We start from the raw sequence: 21,064 nt of genomic DNA on the forward strand, positions 1-21,064 counted from the left end.
TGTAACATATCAATTTTGTACGCTATAGATGTACTATTAGATGCAACTCACAGAATTATGATATCATTTTTCATTGTTGAGTTAGAGTTCTAAACTTGATAGTTTCGTTTTCTGAAAATTTGCGATTTTGGCCAATTTTTTTATAAAATATTGACAGCGTAAATGAAAGATTCGAAGCCAGCAGTCACTACAATTTAGGTTTTTCTTTTAAATGCAACAAATATCGTCAAGCTTGGTGCAGCGGTTGCCGAGAAAAACGAATTCTCCTTCTACATGTATTTACCAGATGTGAGCCACCCCCGAACGAAATTTCTGGCTACGCCACTGCTGGGGGAATCAAGGGGAGAGGTTGGATACATTGACTCCCTGCTACTACATCTGAGCCATTTGAGCCATTCCAGCCATTTGAGAGTACATTTGAGACATTTGGCTTGTGCGACTGCAATTGCGATGAAGGCAGGAAGAGAGAAAGAAGAAAAACGACGAAAAGAAAGAAAGCTTTCTTTTTTTTGAACTCTTCCTCATCAACACATTGCTCTTCTCCTTTTCACATGACGGAAAAAGAAGCCTAAAATATGCCGTCTTCGCAGTATTTTTACTGCGATCATTAATTATGACGCGCACTTTAACATCTCAGACCGGTAACTAACAGAATCTAAAATGTTGTGGTTTTTGAATCTTAATTTTTCGTGGAGTCCAATGTTTACCGGACCGGTCGTAAACATTACCATCCAACTTCTAATCCCGAGGTAAACAAAGAAAATGCGGAGGAGTTGGCACCTGTACGTAAGAAAATGCAACAATAAAGAAAAAAAACAGTAAGAAACGTTGTACAGTGTCTCAAGACACATTTTCTTGCTTGACCGCAAGACCGTCTCCTGATATCGAAGGTTGCCCATCTCATTTTCTCGTTCAAGAAAGGAAATTATCGAAGAGAGAAACTATCAGTGCTATTTGCGTTTCTTTATAGTTATTTTTTTTTTTTTGCTTCTATGGGAGGTCTCAGACGCAAGCGATGAGCATACAGTAAATAATGGGAAAAGGCGCAACTACTGCGTATTATCGGCAAAGTGCTTTTCGCCATTAGCTAATGACAATAAGGAGCGGGGAAGACGACGAGCGAACGAATTAGATGAAGTGTCGCCGCAGCGCATGCGGCCTCGAGGTTCCGCTAATTTGAGGCTCTTGAGGGAAAAGGAACACAACATTTTCAATCACCTCAGTGCTTCCGTATAGTATACTATATAACCCACTGCCTCATCCACCTTATCGCCGCCCTCAGTATGTTGCTCACTATATAGCAGGAAACCAAATACGGCATCCTAGCCGATTATCCTATGGTATATAGTTTCCTGCCTTGCACTGCCGCCTAATTATCTCTTTTCCCCGGCTTTCGATTACCCATCATAACCAAGATCATCTACTCAGAGCAGGACCACGGGAGCTCGATAAAGAAGGGATGCTGCAGATGATGCGAAGTACGTGGCTAAATATGGAAACGCGGTGTGCGCTGCGCATACGAATGAAGCGAAAAGGTTTTAGTAAGAAAACCGGGATGAAATCATTCAAATAAACAAAAAAGAGCCCTTTTCCAAAACTCGATCGTTTACCCAGAGAAATACGTGGCCACCAGATTTAATCACGGCGGGGATGGATGCTGTCAAGCCTGAAAATCTAGACTGCCTCATGCGGCGGCATTAGCTCAACCAAATTGACCAAGTAAATGGCAGCGAGGGCGTCATATTCACGCTTCAGTCAGCTGAAAGGCTGACGCTTCACGCTATAAAGCGTAGGCTTTAGCCTCTTTCTTTCTTTCTTAATATAGAAACGGGAGAGCAAGCACCATGCGTCATTGGCACATCAAACATCAAACGCCAGCTGTTGCAAGGCCGAAGAAGGAATTTCCAACAGTGCGCTCCTGCCTCCTTATATTCGAAATTCGTAGAAGATGGGTTTAATTTATCGGACGAGTGAATATCAGTCGCACAGAGGAAAATATCTGTGGCGTGTCACGAAAATCGATGGGAATGGAAATCAGCTGCCTTGAGTAGACGTTATACATTAAGCGGAAAAACATCCAAGTAGTGTTCCTGTACTGGAACTATATTTAACTGGGGCGCTCTTTGCAATATTTCCTTCTCTTTCGGCTGAAATTTTCCCACTTGTGTTTACTCTGGGAAGAAAGATGAACTGAAAAATGCCATAACCTTCAGTTCTTGAGTGAAAGTGGGCATATCCGACAATGGGCTTCTGTCGCTTCTCTAGCCGGAAATACCTCTGGCACTGATTGCAGGGCTATTGTTTAGCGTGTAAAAGCTAAAGGAATATTGTCAATGTAGGTTTACGTAGTGCAAATAGAATACAAGCATCTGGCGTTGCCTGAGCATTTTTTGTTTGTAAGAACTACCAGAAACGTGACAGTTCCAGCTGATGCAGCCCTCAGTGGTTGTGTTTTGCATAACGAAATTGAAATTATCAGCAACAAAAGTAGCTAGCCCCTGCTAAGCGATAAATTCGTGAAAACTTAATTAAAAGGGATGTGATATGGATTTAACTTATTGCACAGTTAAATGAGCAGCGCGGACAGCAACGATCCCGTAGCGTTCACTTCACCACGATTCGTACCTATCTTGCCTGGAGACTGAGGACGATGCGATAATACCTTCAGCTGTAGTAGCTTATATACTGCACTAAAACAAACATATAAGTTTTCGACCATATAACAGATTTCACGAGGGATATACAGGGTATTTTATTTAACGTTAGCAAAATTTTTATAGATTGCTAGTGGCATTTATCACAACTCTATTTATTGAACTAGAATACGCGAAGAACTATACATTAATTGCACTGCAAATCAATAAGCATAAATGACTAATTAAGAAAACCTTACTAATTGACTTTGCAACTAAATATTTTAGTACGTATATTGCAACACACGAATTGAAGCCAGTGATTTCACAAGGCACATCCACTTGGAACGCATTTTGAATCTAACACCAGTTTTCAGATAAGCACAGTCAAACTTGCCGTAAAAATGAACAGTTCCACTTATCCAATGCGTTTTGTCGCGAACACTCTGAACGCATATTTTGAAACTGGTTTCATTCTCAGAATTCGTTCCAAATAGATATGACTTTAAATGTCAACGGCTACAATATGAAAATTGCAGTATGGGACGTAAAGTAATTAGTCTAAAATATAATTAGCAATAATGTGTTAATTAGTCAAATTCTTATGCCTTTTATATCTGCCTCTCAGAATAATTTAGCTCAAGAAGTAGAATTGTACTATATGTCAAAGGTGATTCTTAATAGTTCTGTTAACGATAAAATTAAACACCCTGTATATCTGATGACGGTTATCAAGCAAACGACACAAAGCTTCATCGACCGGTCTTCCGCACACAAACATTTCATTGTATTGATGTTTTCCTACATTATAATAGTGTTGCGTGCACAAAGGCAGTTATAAAAGCATCGGGTCATTTTCAGCACCACTCTGCACAAATGACATTACCACGGGTAGCTTGCGTGTATGTAAGGCATTCACTCGCACCTGCAATTCACAGTTCAAGGTATGCATGTTTCATGAAAAATGAAATTGCTCGGAGCCTCACAACTGCTTTTATACGCGTATCAAATGCATTTCCGATAACCGGATTAGTTTTGAGCCATATATGGATGGTTACTGACAAACTAATTATTGTAGCTCTGCGTATGTCATCCCAGAATGGAACCAAAAACAAACTTAAAGCTGCCTCACACAACATCGTCCACCACAGCGGAACATTTTCCCACGTTATCGCTGCAACGATTAATAAATTATGTATGGAAAGCGAGTGAAATGGTAATCGTCTGCGATTGCCAAGCAGCATGATCGCCTCTAGATAATATGAAAAAAAAGGCCACATAATTCAGCGTTTAATGTAAAATGCAATGAAGTAACTCTCAAAAGCAAGCGAAGCGCATCACATAATAATGTCGCAGATATTCATTGCAGTATAATATATGAACACATTGCAGCTCTGAGGCATCACTAAAACATCATAACATCGGGTCTTTCTACATCGAAACACAATTTGAGCCGCACATTAAGGAGGAAATAAGCCGGGAATGCGCATAGACATGGTGGAATCAAAGTTACACACACACACACACACACACACACACACACACACACACACACACACACACACACGCACGCACGCACGCACGAAGCCTCAATTTGCCGCTTTAGGCTTGGTTCACCATCTTTGTACAATATTTGCTGTGTTAATTGTCCGTATTGCACTTGCGGCCACACGGTTCCGAAAGGCGATTCTGAAACGGTTCTGAAAGATGTCGAAAGGGGTCTAATGGCATCAGACGGAAGGCCCCTCATCGTCCACAGGTCTATGGAAAATTCGAGCGTTAATGCATGGCCCTTTAGACACTTCTTGAATGGACACCAAAGGAAAACAATAAACCAATTTTTACTGAAAAAGTGTTCTTTGAAAACTCTGTTGCCGTGAAATGCACGATAATAGGTCGATTATTAAAAGAGAAAATAAAGCTCAAAGTTTCATTTTTTTTTCATTTTGCGCCGTAACCGCAACGCCAGTACGTCACTGAGACATCACTGATTTCAAAGTATTATTGCAATAGCAATTATATGGACACTCCAGGCGCATTTGTGCTGTCGCCGTTGCCGTGATGTTCCGTGTAAAGTCCAAGGGCGATAAAATCATCGCCAGGCGCCCTACGCTGTCTGTGTCAGTGAAAGTGTACGAGGAGAGCCGACGATCGCGGCTCAATCTAGCACATGTGAAAGGAAGCGAAGCAGGGAGGAAGCGCGCCGTCTTCCGTCGCGCGCGAGGCACCCAACGTTGCGAAGCACCGAGGGGAGGGAGGAGGGCGGCGTTCTACTCCGGCTTCAACTGCGCATGTGGCAGCTGCGTGCGGTCGTGCGGCCATATGTTGAGAGCGATCTGCGTTGGGGGCAGTCTAGGTGCGTTGGCGGCACGCAGCTTTGTGCGCGAAGTGTGTTCTGATACCACCTAGATTAGCTAATCTAGGTGGTATTGTGTGTTCTCGGCGCTCAGTTTGCGTTGAAGCGGTAAACTGCACGAAGGTCACTTCGCTCGCTGCTGCTGCCGCGTTTCCTCACGCCAGCGTTTTGAGAGCGAGTGTCCGCGGTCACCGAGCGTGATCTGTTCATATCTGCTGGGCGCGCCAACACCATGCTTGTTAATTTAGTTAACAACAATATGTTTACAAGTTGATACGGCCGATAAAAGTACTATGTATACTTCGTATCCCTGTCTGCTAATTTGATATTGCAATCGATATCAAATTAGCCTTTCGGGCGAACCCACTACCTTCATTTTTAGTTGAGCCGCGTTGGCTCAGTAAAGGTTCGCGCAACTTGCCATATTCAGTCTTTGGCTCCTTTAGAACTCAATGCAGTCGATCTTTGCCGTTACGGGATCAACTAGGACTTAGCAGACGCCGTCAAAATGCATGACGTCACGGTAAGTTGGTGCGTGAGCTTCAAGGCAGCGTCGCCACCAGTATTTTGTGCGTTTCGTTTTTACTGACTTACCAAGTGAATTGTGGCGGTAAGAGTGGTGCTTTTGGTATTCTGTAAGAGCAATTTACTGATACAGAAGAAAACATTTTCCTTTTTAGTTCCCCTTTAAAGTGGTAAATATTGTCGAAAAAGGGTTGTGGTGTAAATGATTCATTGTAAAATGACTTTATGTGCTTAGGTTTTATTCTGATCTAACTCGGTGTGCACGTTTGTGGCTTCCATTCTCTTCATTGCTGGCTTGCGCTATTTTTAAGCACCGACATCTCGGAGCAACAAACAAACAAACAAATAAACAAACAAATAATAAGTAAAAAATAAACGAATAAGTAAATAAATAAATAAATAAATAAATAAAAGGCGGGTACACGAACATGTCCAGGATTTTGGCATATATAAGCGCACGGTGTCTTCGAAGAGTTGCTTAGTTCCAACAACCATCATCTGAACGTGTTGGCCGAAAACACTATACCATGGCATTGCATCGCTTCAGCCATTACACAATGCCTGCGCAGTCACTGCGCAAGAGGTTTCTGTATTTTTCATATGCGAAACTTCCTCAATGAAGCTGGAAACGAAAGGTATGCGACCACAAATCACGAGCAAATAGAAAATTCAATATGACACAGCTTCTGTAGTTCCTCTCAATATTTATGACGTGCAAGGCTGCTTTGGATTTGGTATATCGAACTTCTATATGGTTTTCTGATACACCTACGCTGACGGATTCCAACCAAATCACAAAATTCTTTCTCAGCCGCAAAGACCCGTAGTGCCAAGTCGTGGCATCGTTCTCTACCTGCGGCAAGTTGTTTTTTTTTTTTCATCCACTTTTTGGAGGACGCTTATGCTTGGCCTTTAAAGTGGAACGCGATAGCATTTAAAGATCCCTGACTGCTTCTCACGTTTCCCGGCAACTGCAGCTTATGTAACCGCAATGTTTACCGGGAGACGCTGGTGGGGAACGCTATGCACGAAGGCGAACTTCCTGGTAGAAACGCGGCCTCTTGCATGTGCCGATCCCTGAGGCTGTGCACAGACGGACCAAAAAAATAAAAATAAAACATTATTTTCAGGTTTCTGGTATTGTTTCGGATTTTTAATATTTCAGCCTGAGAAGATTTAACATAAAAGGCATGCGCTGCCGGTGTTTTGTTTCATTACATTTGTTTGTGGGCTGTCGTTCTCAAAATTCCGAGGAATAACTTTGTCAAGAACATAAAACAAGGTACGAACAACTTTAGTGAAAGAATGCATACGGCGGGCATTACCAAATCCTGAGTGGGAGCTTACCACTGTAGTTGAAAAGATAAGTACACAATCATTGCATTGCACAATCATTGCAACGTATGGGGCAGAAACTGGGATGTTAACAAAGCCCCCAAGACACTACCTTAGGGCAGTCCTGATGTGACTGGGAGAGTGTCCGAGCTATGTTCACCAGTTGTAACGTACTGAGTGCGTTTGGTTAGTTAAGCAATAGTACAGTTTATGAAAATGTCAGGTATGCCAATAATTCTAAGTTTGAAGATTAATTTGTCGTGCGGAACCTTATCGAAGGCTTTTCTGAAATCTAAAAAAATTACATCCATTTGGCCATTATTGTCGAGAGATAAAGCAAACGAATGAATCACTGATGCCAATGGCGTTACAGTCGAATAATCCTTTCTGAAACCATGCTGAAGCTCCGTGAGCACATTGCTTTAAGCCAAGAATTCCTTTATATAGTTTGTCACGATGTGCTCCAAGAGCTTGCAGCATTGTGATGTCAGAGAAATGGGACGATAATTTTGTAATCTTAATCGATCCCTCTTTTCAAATATTGGAACAACTCGGGCCACTTTCCATTCATCGGGCAGTTGTGCCGACAGCAGAGAAACAGAAACAAATCTTACAAGGAAGCTGGCAATAAGTTCAGGATAGCGTTTTACAAAGATGTTTGGGATTTCGTCAGGGCCACAAGAAGCTTTGGTTTTCAGGTTTACCAACATGCTGACAATTCGAGCATAAGAAATATAATCCACATCAAATACCTGTTTCACAGGAAGCATAGTAATGCAACCATCTGACACTGCAAAGAAACTTTGAAAGTACTCATTAAAATGCTGTGTTATGTCGTCGTCATTAGTTATTGGTGTGCCCTCAATTATTATCTGTGAAATCGGTTTCTTTTTTTTTCCTTCGTATCGTTCCAGAATTTTGTGGGATCATTTTTAATAAAGTTAGGCAGAGAGTAATTATAATAGTAACTCTTTGCAGCAGTCACCTTCTGTTCCAAAGAGTTCTGCGCCTCCTTTATTTTAACAGGATTCCCATGCTTCCTTTTTAACCTTTTTACCTTGCGTTTAATATGAATAACATCGCATGTCATCCAAGGTGTATGTTTGCGAACTTTCTTATTTTTACCCCCAGCTCCTCTCCAACGTTACCGAAAGCCTGCAGGAAGCTCGCGCAAACTCGGTTCGCAATTCCCTAGCATATCACGAGAAAAACAAACTCATATATGGCAAGAGATTTCTTCCTTCAGAGCTTCAAGTGGGGGACTGCGTTCTATACGAGACACCCTGGCACCCCAACCGCGGTAAACTCAGTGCAGTAATGGAAGGACCATATGCGATTATACGCAAAATATCTGCTGTAAACTACGAGATCGACCGCAGCGTGACCCCATTTGGTCGCCAGACTGACATCGTTTATGTGGGGAGATTAAGGCGATATCATCCGCCTTTACACCTACGATTTTCTAGGGGGGGAACAGCACCAACACGGTGCGGCGCAATAGTGGTGAAGGAGGAAGACGAGGTTTGCAACAAACAGAGCTTCGCACGACCGCCATGCTTCCTGCGTTAGATATATACGTACATATATATATATATATATATATGTATGTATGTAACGCAGGAAACATGGCGGTCGTGCGAAGCTTTGTTTATATATATATATATATATATATATATATATATATATATATATATATATATATATATATATATACACGTGAAATGTCCCGTCCATTGACCTGTTTACGAGCTGTTCACAGCGCCCATTCAACACGCGAGAACAATGAACTAGCCAGCTCAAAAGCACATGGCACGTCTAGGATGTGTCGAAATCAGTCAGAAAAATATATTAACTATCCGGTGCGGATATATCTGCGGCCAGAATGCAATATACCCGGTCCGGAATAAATTTGCGCGTAGCCTTGGGACCTATAGTCACAAAAATTGTATTACGCACGTGTAATATGCACGACTGACCATTTTTGCGCGGGTCCTTTAATTATAATTGATACTAGTTGATGACATTAGTGGCTAGAGCCATGCAGAACGACAGCCAATGAGGTAATCATCTTACTTGAGAGACGCATTCTGAACGCTCGGCCTCATACCTTTAGCCCCGAAAGCGTGCGCGAAAGTGTCGTACTACTTGGGCATGGTTAAAGCCCGCCAGGTGCAAAAATGTCTTGTTAAAACAACCATGCACTTGTGTATGATCGCATCGGCCCCGGCTATTCATTCGGACCGGGTCAATGTTGCACTGTGTATTATAGGTATGTAAGGTGTCACATAAATTAATAAGCAATTTATTGGGGGATTTTAACGCCAAAATGCAACCCAGGCCGCTATAACGTAAAACTATTCCAAAATTTTCTATTCCAATTCTGCTATCAGCCCTCCACGATTGGTCAAAAACTTTTTTCGACCACCCCCACTTCATCTGTCTGTCACGCGACGTCACGAAAACCGCGATAGCTCCCCATCTGATATGATGTGTACACACTGATTATGCATGATTTGACAGAAAAAAGAAAAACAGTTATTTCTGATTCGACCCCTTTTCGCCATTAGCCCTCGGCTATTGGTAAAATGTTTTCGGGCTGCACCCACTTGACCTGCCTGTCACGCGACGTCACAAAACCGCACAAACTCACCGCGTCAAAGTGACGTGTACGCGATAAAGATGCATTAATATGCCCAACAAAACTGAATTTTCTTCAGAATAGCCGCAGGCTGCCCCGTTCCGAAAGGAATAAAAGATGGCTGCCGCCGATCGCTGAGACGCTGGCTACTCGCACCTGCCGGAGAGCATGGGTGTATTTGCGTATAATAAAACTTCTTGCGTGGCCGTGTAACGCTTTCGAGCACTTTCGGCACGTTTACCACCTCTTTCTGCCAACTCTTCTTTGCTAAGGGTCAGTTTTAGCGTCATTCTTAAGCTTCCGTTGCATGCCGCAGTGATTTTCGACCAGCCACCACAAGCTAAGTAAGGGAAAGTCGACCAATCGCAGACGCCGCCACCACCCTCTGCATCCGGTTATCGATTTTCAGTGCCCTGGCTCGGTCCCATCGAATCCCTCTCCACTTGAGCGTGCTCCACGCCTTTCATCAGCCAATTAGATAAGACAAGCCGCTCAGTGTAGGCAATGCTATTCGGGTTTAAAGCAAACAGAACTGACCTCCTATGGACGAGGAGAGTGTTTGATTGGTCTGTACAGACAACCCTGCGGGTGACGGCCCGGTGCTTGCGTCGGTGGTAACGCAAATTTGACGTCAGGAGATTGGAATAGAAACATATTAGAATAGTTTTACGTTATAGGGCCCCAAGTGGCTATAGCATACTCCTCAGTGGAGAGCTTCGGATTGATTTTGACCTCCTAGGGTTCTTTCACGTGCACGCAATGCTCAGTATACGTGCGTTTTCGTATTCGCAATCCTGCTGCCGTGAGTGAGACTAGAACTCGCGACCTCGTGCTCAGCGGCAAAACGCTATAACCGTTGAACCACCGCGCCATGTGAATAAACAAACCCGCTTTTACTTCCTTTCCTATAACTAGAGGGAGCTTCTAGTATTTGGTTAGCCTGTCGTCTGTTCTTTTGAACACTGGGTACCACGCGCCGTTCTGCATACATTACGTAGTAATAGGTTGTGTATACGAGGGGCTAATAACATGGTAGTGTACTCTACCACCTTACAACGGTAGATCCATTTTTATAACAGATACTGCATGGTTTGTTTACACTGACGTCTTACGTCTTCCTTTTTTTTTTTGTAACACTCCGTAAACGACAGTACGTTATACTATGCGAAGTTGCAATTAACAGAAAGGTACTGCGTCATAGGAGTTTTCCGGACGTTTGTTACGGTTGGTCTGCACAACAGGCAGTGAACGTGGTTCATTAACTTCTCTATGGCCGATGCACTATCATCATTATGTACACTTTGTCGTATTCGCAGGCCAAACTGATTACAGGTCCACTCGAATGTTTACAGCAGCGTTCTTTTTCCTTAGAAGGGCATCATAACTAAGACGAGCAGTCTAAGCGCAAGATCGAAACAACGTGCATTACAGTCCAAGAAATGTGCAAGTTGTCATCTTCGCAGGAGCGCGCATTAAATCGTACGCAAGGAAATTAAAAGAATAAGACACTTACTGGATCGCTGGTTCTTGATAAAGTAGAGGTGAAGCCGCTCCTTTAGCGTGTTCTCGTTCACATAGAACTCTACACGAACCCTGGGAAAGGAGAAACAAAGATGCAGATTCCGTCTTAGTGCATAGTTTTATGTGGAAGTAGGATAAACAGCTCCGATTTGAATTGCGAGATAAACGGAAATACAAAAGCACAAACGCACACGCGCGCAAGCGTTGCCAACATCAATGCCTGTCAAAAGTGTTGGATTTGTTTGCCGTAGAGCAACAGAGGTGACGATTGAGCGAAGCTCTTGGGTTTCAGAGACAATGCTCATGTCCACGGGTATTGCACCGTGCCATACCAAGCAGCAGTTCTCAAATTGCAAATGTCTTCAAAGTACGCCTGTCTTACGTCAACGTTCCACTCAAGCGTGTGTCTATGGACAGATGTGACGGAGATTCTACAATGAGGGACATCTCAGCCGTTGCCACAAGCTTTTCCTGCTTGGGAGACGTTCGAGACCTGTTACTTCGCCATCACCTCAATTTTTTCGTATTACTGATGTGAATTTAAAGAATAGGCGGGTGCCTTTAGTGGAGTAATCTACTCCTCGTCGCAGGGCACACACACACACACAAAAAAAGAAAACGTAGAGAAAGTATTAGGCCCAAACAATGAAATCCTCCTTACGTCAGTAAGGAAGCCTTCATTGCTGTGCGGCCCACCTTATGTCACTCTAAAAGCTTCCCTACTAAGGGGCCCTCTGTGAAGGTTTCCTTGGTGCTTCCTCAGCCTAAGGTTCCTTCGAAGCTACCTTCATGCGTGCTTATGCTGCTCCTGGCTCTGAACTAGCGCGTCACCTCACCGCTGGCCCATGAGATGTTTGCTTGCGCATGCGCGTTGTCGCCCGCCTGCGGAGAAGCGCGAACACGATGCCAGTAGGGTTATTAATAGCCAAATTGGGCTACTTTTTATGCGGGTTGGCGTCGAAAATTTTGGGCTGGCTACATGGCTACATTTGGGCTATTTTCGTCTTAAGGACTTCCGAGTCCCGAGGATCACGTCAACACAGACAAAATTCAGGAACGGTGGTTTATGAAAACGCAAAGCTCATCACTGCTAGAAAGATATGTAGGCAATCTCGAAGGCTGTGTTGATAGGTAATGCCGGCAATCGGAGGATGGCGGTACGTCATGGCTGCCATATTTATACGTCATTCCAGCACTACGCTCTTCTCTTTTTACTTTGGTTTCGGCGACATCTGCTGCCGGTTCATGCGTGGTTCAGTAAGTAAAACATTGAGGCTGCCAGCTGTCGAGTACATGTTCCGTGCCGGCTGCCATACAGCAAACTATTATGTAGACTTGCACAACAGCTCAAGTATTCGCACGCACGCCGTGACGCGTCATTTTCGCCTATTGGTCCTTCAATGTTTATCAAGGGCTCCTTGAAGCCTACTGTTTGGTTATCCCGCAAATCCCACAAATCTCGCATAGTTGCAGCGCGCCCTAGACGATAAAGGATTAAATGTTCTGTTTAACCACACAAAAATCCAAATACCATACCACATCGAACAGAATTATTACTTGTTTCCATTTAGTTCTGGTGAGGGAGAGAGTACACCTGTACGAAAATTAAAAAAAATAATAAAGAAATGAGAATGTGAAGCGAAAATTGAGCGAGAATTATTGGTTAACGTAATTAAATAATTAATTAAGTAATTATTGGTTTGCTGAACTACCCAGAACTATATACTCCCTGCAGCGTACCAAGAACGGTACCACGGGCTTTGCGTAAAGTTTACTGCGCTTAAATCAAATCATGGAAGTCCAAAATCAAGAAAAGGGCTGACAGAAGGAATAGCACACTGTGGTATAAAGTTGGTAAACAGGGATAAGGTGCCTCAGAAAGGCTGGCCAACGTTTCGATAGGACTATCGAAACGTTGGCGAGCCTTTCTGAGGCACATTATCCCTGTTTACAAACTTAATTTCAGGGCATGAAATTCAGTGTATCAGAAATGGTACCTTGGAACTTGTGGGGTCAAAAGCAAAATGATGGGATTGAGATATTAGAAAAATGAAGCGTAGTATAATCACCCAGCGTCGTTATAAATACTGTGCACAGGATGAAAACAAACAAACAAACAAACGAACAAACAAACAAACAAACGAACAAACAAAGAAGCAAACAAACTTCTGAAAACTACTGACAGCGCGAAACGACACGAACGACACAGAAAAGATACACGGGCAAGCCCAGTGTCCTCTCTGTGTCATCCGAGTCGCTTCACGCTGTCAGTAGCTTTCAGTATGGTTCACCAACGTGCCCAACGTACCGTCCTTTTGAAACAAACTTCGCAACCAGACAAATGTTTGCACGAGTTTCGCGTTTAGTCAGTGCATGTGGTAAAACTGGGCTCATCCGAAATCATTCGCGAGAAATCATTCGAAAACTATCAGCATGATAGTTTCGAATAGTTGATAGTTTTGATAGCTTGATTCGCGGAAATATCGGGGGCGTTCGCGCAGCAGGGCAGATGCGAACGACAGGCGCAAACATCGCGCGAGAAAACATCAATATCGGCTCATGCAATGCGAAACGGCTTTTTTGTCTATATTCTGGTCGCAATTCTTGGGAAGCAGCCGTGCCGAGGCACATTAAGACGGGCCACAGAATTCAGAGGGGATGAAATACATGCGCCCTGTAAACGTCAACTTCTTTCGTGGGATCGAATCCCAGCCACGGCAGCCGCATTTCGATGGAGGCCAAATGCGAAAACACCCGTGTACTTAGATTTAGTTGCACGTTAAAGAACCTCAGGTGGTCGAAATTTTCGCAGTTCCCCACTATGGCGTGCCTCATAATCAGCTCATGGTTCTGGCACGTAAAACCCCATAATTTAATTTTGAATTTTAACGTCAACTTCTGAAGAAGCGGGTAAGAAGCCCGTCACTGCGGGAAAGGAAAAGAAGAAAAAAAAGGAAAAATTAAAGGGACTTTCTTCAGCAGCTATCCAATTATAAAAAGCAGACTGCATGTTTCGCTACTCGCTGGGCAGATACAGGTGATCGCAACTACTATCTGTGCTCCCCTGAGGCGTTTCTCGGTGACGCACAAGTACCGCGAAGGATCGCGAATTTTTTTGCTCTCAGTAGTGAACGGCCCGTCCCTGACTACACCTGTTCACCTTTACCTAACACTGCGCTAGTTCCATGTTTTGTTTTATATAATGACTTTCTTCTTGTGCCACTATTCTATTAGAGAAGATTGACGATGCTAAGGACTTTTTCGAAGTATAATTCTATGCAGAGACGCTGAGCACGCGCGATATTCTTTCGTCTCACTTTTTATCTCTTATTCGTTAGAAGTAAGGCGTCAGGGTAAGAAGAGCTTTGCGACTTGAACTGCTTGAATAAAGTACCTCTGTAAAAGCATAACAAAGCAGACTTATAGTGAAAGGCACGACGTCATCAAGTCAACGTCATCGATTCGCGACGCTTAAAAGAAGTCACAATTTTGTATTTCGCAACATAACTTTGGAAGAAGAATGTTGCAGCAAAGAAAGAAGGTAGGGAAGTTAAACTGAAAAGCGCCTGGTTGCCTACACTATACGCTGGAGGGAGGGAACAGAAAGATGATAAGAAGAGAGCAAGGAAGGACGAGGTATATGCGTGAACGGGGGCGGACAGCGCCACGCAGAAACCACAAAAGTATATCCACCGCCTTCTGGGCCGACGATCAGCGGCAGCTGTGTTCCAGTAGCGTATGTATACGGGCAATGGATGAGCGCGTCCAGTCATCCCAATTTATTGGATATAGTGGCTGTATTCGTAAATCAATTCGAGGACGTGGCACAATGTCCTCTTCGCAGTTACAGACCTCGCACGACGCATTGTCCGCCATTCTAATTAGTGCGGAATATAAACTTTCGTGAAGGCAACTTCCAACCACAACCAACCCAGAAAAGGTGCCTCGCGTCGGAATAGCGAAAGGTTTAGTTAGGAGTTAGGAGATCGTGCACTCTGGGGTGCTATGCATCTACAGTACGCCACTCGGCTAACTAGAATGCAAGTGCCAGATGGCGAAGCTGCCTCGCCGCGTCTGTCGCATAAAGTGTAATCGGTACGCAGTGGCATCCTTCACGTGATTTATTTAAACGTCCTGACACTCCCGATGCTCGAACAGCGGGAGTATGAGAGTCGTTTAATTAAGTCACGTGAATGTAGGGAGCTTGCATTCCTGCTGAAACATGAGGACGTCCGGACCCTGGGTGAGACAGCTGCAGCCACTCGGGCGTCTTTTGTTTTTGTTTTTTTTTTTCGCTTTGTTCGCTTTTTTTAAAGAGAGAGAGAGAGAGAGAGAGAAATAACTTTGTGAAACGGACAAAGCTAACCGAGACTAAGAACACACAAACCGAGAGCTTTCAGAGCTGCGGGTGATTAGCCTTCTCGTGAAGGGGCTCACTCCGCTATCAAACTTGACGTTGGGCGCGGCTAGGTGCTTTGCACGGTTCTGCCTAGAACAAGTTCTGAACTACAGAAAACAGACAGGCGTGTTTTCTTCGGCGACTCTATACTTATCTTCGTTGCCTGTTTGTTCGTCTGTAATATCATAATGCTTATTTTATAAAGCGAGAGCACCCAACCAGAAGGCGTGCGATGGTGCCGAAACTGCGATCTTTTATTCTTAGTTAATGCTTGTAGAATGTGAACGTACAACGTGGTCGACTTAGTATTTTTCTAACTTTCCTCAATTTCTTGCAGCTTGTCCCATGACATGCTATTAGAAAATGACAAACGAAAGGTTGTAGACACGCTTCCTAAAGGGGCAATGCTAAACAGTGCACCGCAATAGATGTTGCCAACCACACAGTGCTGTCAGTTCGTAATCCCAGCCAGTTCGTAGTCAGTTTGTAATAGTCTCTCAGTTCATAATCGCACGCTCGTCTGTGCATCCTCGTCCCGGCTGTCTTTCTCTGCAGGGAGTTACCGTAGCAGACGGTGAGGATTTGATAGAGGCCCAATGCTTGTCCTGTATGAGCCGTTTTTACTGCGTGACAGACTGAACGTTGTAAAGTGTCTCATGGCGTGTAGGTGGTTCTTTCTTTCTTTCTTTCTTTCTTTTTTTTTTTTTTTTTTATTGAAGTGAATGTTAGGAGAGGTTGGCGCCTTTATGTGGTGGCACCGGCTACTCCTTGTCACTTGGCAGACGAAACAAATTTGCGCAAAAAGGGAGATAGCGACACTAAATATAACACTCAGTAGAACACCGGATCAGTAAAAAATATACAGTCCAACAGTACATGAGTCGCAAAGTTCTGTGCATGAGTTCAGTCCACGTACGCATATATGAAGTCCGATGTTTTGAACAGCCAAAACACACAACAACACTTGTAATACACTTCAAGTACAGGACAGAATTATACGTATTGCGTAAAAGTTGCGATCACCACATAAACCAACTATGCACCACGAACAACGTTTATGTAACTCATTTAGCGTATTCGGATCATCCAATGCTTAATATTTTCCCAAAATGTTGGTCTCCTCTAAAAACTTTTTCAGAGCAAGAAGCGCTCTTTTTTGAAGGCCCGCAGTTGGCCATGGGCCAAGTATCTTTTTCAGAGTGAAAGGTCTTCTGTCTAATATAAACAAATTAGCTTGCAGTACCGCTCTTTGTGTATCGTATTTCGAGCACTCGAGAAGAAGATGATGCACATCTTCGTCTGGATGTCCACAAGAACACTGCGGACTAGAGACACGTTTTATTCTGTACAAGAAGTGTCTCGTAAATGCAGTACCAAGACGCAGCCGGTGTACTAAAGTTTCAAATTTTCTGTTGTCTCTTAGAGTTTCCGGCATTGTTAAGTTTATATATGGGTCTATTGAGTACAACTCCGAGTTCTTAGTTTGCTGGTCAAACCAGGTAGTTTTGCTGAGACGACAAGAAATCTGTCTCAGGATCAGACGGACTTCACTACGCAATAGGGGAAGATTGGTTGTCTCTGCGTTATTGTGCGCTCGATTCGCAGCTGCGTCCGCTGCAGTATTACCAGGAATATTGCAGTGCCCAGGAATCCACTGAAATGCAATTACGTGGTTCATTGCGCTTGCTTTTGTAAGTTCTTTGAGCGTCTCATACAATATCGAAGTGTTCAAAGAATTTTTCTTATTGCTCTGTAGTAATGTGAGAGCGGCTTGCGAATCGCTAAAGATAACCCATTTTTGCGAATGTTTTTCTAAAGTTATGAAACGCAAAGCACACAGGATTGCAAATAGTTCTGCCATGGTGGAAGATGTCTCCCGGGATAATTTAAATGTTTGCTCTAGCGCTAAGTGTGGAATGACGAATGCTGAAGTCGAGGAATTTTTATGACACGAACCATCTGTATAAACGTGGATGTACTGGGGATATAATGAGTAAATTTGGTAGAGTGCCAGTTGCTGTGCGGCTACTATGAACATGTCTCTCTTAGATATAATCCCGTCAACCGATAACTCTATTTCAGGGTATGTTAACATCCAGGGAGGGTAACTAACATCCACTTTGCATAATTCAAATCTTGGTAATAATGTTTTATGTTCTCGAACAACATCGTGAATTTTGCTTTTGTTTCTTTCGGTGAGCGCGAGGTTTAATGGATGCTTCTCGTGTTGGGTTAAGATGCGATAAATATGTCGGCATGTTTCAACCGTTCGTATGACTGGAAATGGGGGGTGACGAGCTTCAGCAATTACTAAAGAACTCGAGGTAGCCTGCGGAACCCCAAGACACACTCGCAGCCCCCTTGCTAGTAAACGTTGAAGACGTTCCTCAGAAGTTTGCGATAAACCATGGAGAATAGGTGCCGAGTAAGCAATTTTTTGTTTTATGAGTGCGTTATGAACTTGTAGTAGCGAAGAGACTGATCCCCCCCACGTTGTGCCTGCGAGTCGCCGAAGTACGTTTATTACTGCATTGGTCTGTTTTTCAATTGCGCGGATGTGTGAAGCCCATGTAAGTTGGCGGTCAAGAATAACTCCAAGAAATTTATGCTCTTTCACAAACATCAAAGCTTGCCCGTTAAGCCTAAGTTGGAAATTAATCAACTGTCGTCTAGTGAAAGGAAGTACGGCTGTCTTTGCGTATGAAAGACTCATGCCTCTTTCTTTTAAAAAGGTGTCGATGCTATCAAGGCCCTCTTGCAGCGTTGTTTGAATGTCTTGTATATTAGAACCAGAGGCCCATATGCAGATGTCATCTGCGTACAGAGAATACCGTAGACCAGACGGGAGCTTTTGTGGCAAGGCTGCCATGACACAATTGAATAAAAACGGACTAAGAACACTGCCCTGCGGAACGCCCTGCGTGATGCTGTGATAATTACTTTCTCCTTCTATTGTTTCCATAAATATTTTTCTATCTTTCAAGAAGTTTGACACCCATCGCAGCGTTCGACCGTGTAGGCCAAGCTCTAACATACCAGCAAGGACGTGTATGTGACTTACAGTGTCGAATGCTCTTTGAATGTCTAAGAATACTGCTATTGTCACATTTCCGCAGCTTCGTTCATGTTCGACGTATGTGGCAATATCTAATACTGCATCCATTGTACAACGATTTTGTCGAAAACCGGTCATGTGGTCGGAAAACACATGTGTGTGTTCACACCACCATTGCAGTCGACTGTCTATCATCTTCTCCATTAGCTTGGAAAAACAGCTTGTGAGACTGACGGGTCGGTAGGAGTCAAGACAAAGTGGAGTCTTTCCTGGTTTTAGCACTGGAATTACCCGAGCTAATTTCCATGAATCCGGTAGAGTCTCTCTTATCCAGATATCATTAAATATCTCCAAAAGAGTCATTCTTCCTACTGGACCTAGGTTCTTTAACATCACATACGTTACACCATCTGGGCCTGCGGTTGTCTTTGTACGGCATGACGAAAGAGCACTTTTCAATTCATTTAAACTAAACTCATAATCAAGTTGTGGATGTTGTGACATAAAGCACGCACGAAGCTTCTGTTCTGCTAGTGTTGTCGAACTCGCAAATTGTAGGCAAGTAAACGGAATTCCTGGTCTGGATATAAGTTGACAAAATTCGTCAGCAACAGATGTTTCCGGAGTGCTTCGAGCTACGGCAAGGGCTCGAAAGGGATGGCTCTGGGTAACTGGACCACCAAAAGATCGGACAACGGACCATATTCTGGGAACTGGAGTAAACGGAGACAACGACGCGCAGTATTCTCGCCATTTTCTTGTGCCTAATTTTTGTAAGCGTCTGCGCGAAGTTGACTGAACTTTCTGTGCTATCTTGTAGTCGTCCAGCTTTCCACTGCGGCGGTAAGCCCGTTCTGCGCGCCTTCTAATTGCTCTTAGGCATTCATATTCGCCGTCGACTGCAGCGTATTCATTTGGAACAATGACTTGCTTTGTGCAGTTCTTGTAGGACTCATACAATGTATTTGCAAAACTTTGAAAGTTCGGATTTTCACCTAATGAATTACTTAAATGGTGCCGAAAACTTTGCCAATTAGTATACTTTGAGTAGCGGCGGGTCCCTTTACTCCGTATGAGGCGATGTTTGACCAGGATCGGAAAATGATCACTACCGTGCGTTTCTATGTCCGTTGACCATTCAACACCATCAAGAAGGTCTTGGGAGCAGAGCGTAACATCTATACAGCTTGAGTAACGAAACCCCCGCAAGAACGTTGGAGAGCTGTCATTTAACACAATCAGATTACTTTTTTCTGCGGCAGACTCTATAATGCTTCCACGGGAATCATTATATTCACTGCCCCAGATGACGTTATGTGCGTTGAAGTCCCCACAAACCAGCACATGTGAGTTTGCGATACCAAACACATTCACCAAGCTGTCTACTGATATTTTGCTAGAACATTGTAGATAAATACTGATCACTGTGACGCTTGTATTTCTAAAAGATATCTTGCATGCTACGAACTCCGGTATGTTTGAATCGCTCGACTGTATTAAATAGGACGGCAGGTCTTTTCTCACGCATAACATCGCTCTACTACTTCCAGCAATGCGCGATGATTTATATATAACATAGTTCGAAAGACGAAAGTCATCTCGTACGCCTGCTTCCTGTATGCATAAAACAGGAAAGTTATGTTGAGCTAGTAGTTTGCGAAAATCAGCTGACTTATTTCGAAGGCTATTAGCATTCCACTGAAATATGAAAACATTGTTATAACGATTATTCATTGTAAGCCTGCAGTGGAGCTGTTGGTGGTTGTGGAAGCACCAACGATTCCTTTCTTCTTTATTGAAATTAATATTAGGAGAGGTCGGCGCCTTTATGGTGGCACCGGCTACTCCTTGTCACTTGGCAAAGGAAACAAATTTGTGTAAAAAGGGAGAATAGCGACACAAAATATGGCACTCAGTAGAACACCGAATACCCTTTCCCTCACTACAAGGTAAACAATTGGGCACCTTTTTCAAGTTAATCTCACTCCTTCTTTCCTATTCCTCCCTTCTCTTGGTGGTCAGGCTTGTAGCCTTTAAATTGGTGTTTGTAGGTGAAGTCTGCCTGATAAAAGTTTGAGTGCTGGCGTGAATGCCGGTGCTATCATATTTCGAAGTTGTTGGCAGTCAATCAGATCAAAGCCACAATCAAGTGTCTTTGTTAATTGTATTACCACTTTTCATCTTATTACTTGTTTAGGATGCCGCGGTGCGAAATACATAAATCACACAATTCTATTCCCATTGCATTACCACAGCAATTTCAGTCTGCGCAATTTCTCGAAAAGATAGGCCTGTTCCAGTTCTGAGAACCGAAGAGACCAGTTAGAATCAGAGTATAGTGTGAAAGAGACAGTAACAGCAATCTATTAGAAAATATTGCGCGATCATTTGATGGCCGCCGCAAGACGTCGGAGACTGTCTTCATGCAGTGACGGAAGCGGAGTCCGCCGTGGCTAAAACAGGCGCTGGTGTTTTTAAACCGTGCACTACGAACGTATTGGTGTAAAAAATACTGTTGTTATCTCTATAGATGCAATAAATAATAATAATAATAATAATAATAATAATAATAATAATAATAATAATAATAATAGAGAGAATA

At 43.4% G+C, this 21,064-nt stretch overlaps 1 protein-coding gene across 3 annotated transcripts in view; it reads right to left on the reverse strand.

Moving 5' to 3' along the window:
• SLO2 (slowpoke 2) overlaps positions 1 to 21,064 on the reverse strand; it is a 488,163-nt gene that overhangs the window by 202,086 nt on the left and 265,013 nt on the right. For all 3 annotated transcript variants that reach the window (XM_055063162.2, XM_055063163.2, XM_055063161.2), the window contains exon 2: positions 11,001 to 11,080. In XM_055063162.2, coding sequence (XP_054919137.1) covers positions 11,001 to 11,080 — 80 coding nt within the window. The remainder of the gene's footprint in view (positions 1 to 11,000; positions 11,081 to 21,064) is intronic.

Source organism: Dermacentor andersoni, chromosome 1 (assembly GCF_023375885.2).
Source record: "Dermacentor andersoni chromosome 1, qqDerAnde1_hic_scaffold, whole genome shotgun sequence".
NCBI classification, from domain to species: Eukaryota; Metazoa; Arthropoda; class Arachnida; order Ixodida; family Ixodidae; genus Dermacentor; species Dermacentor andersoni.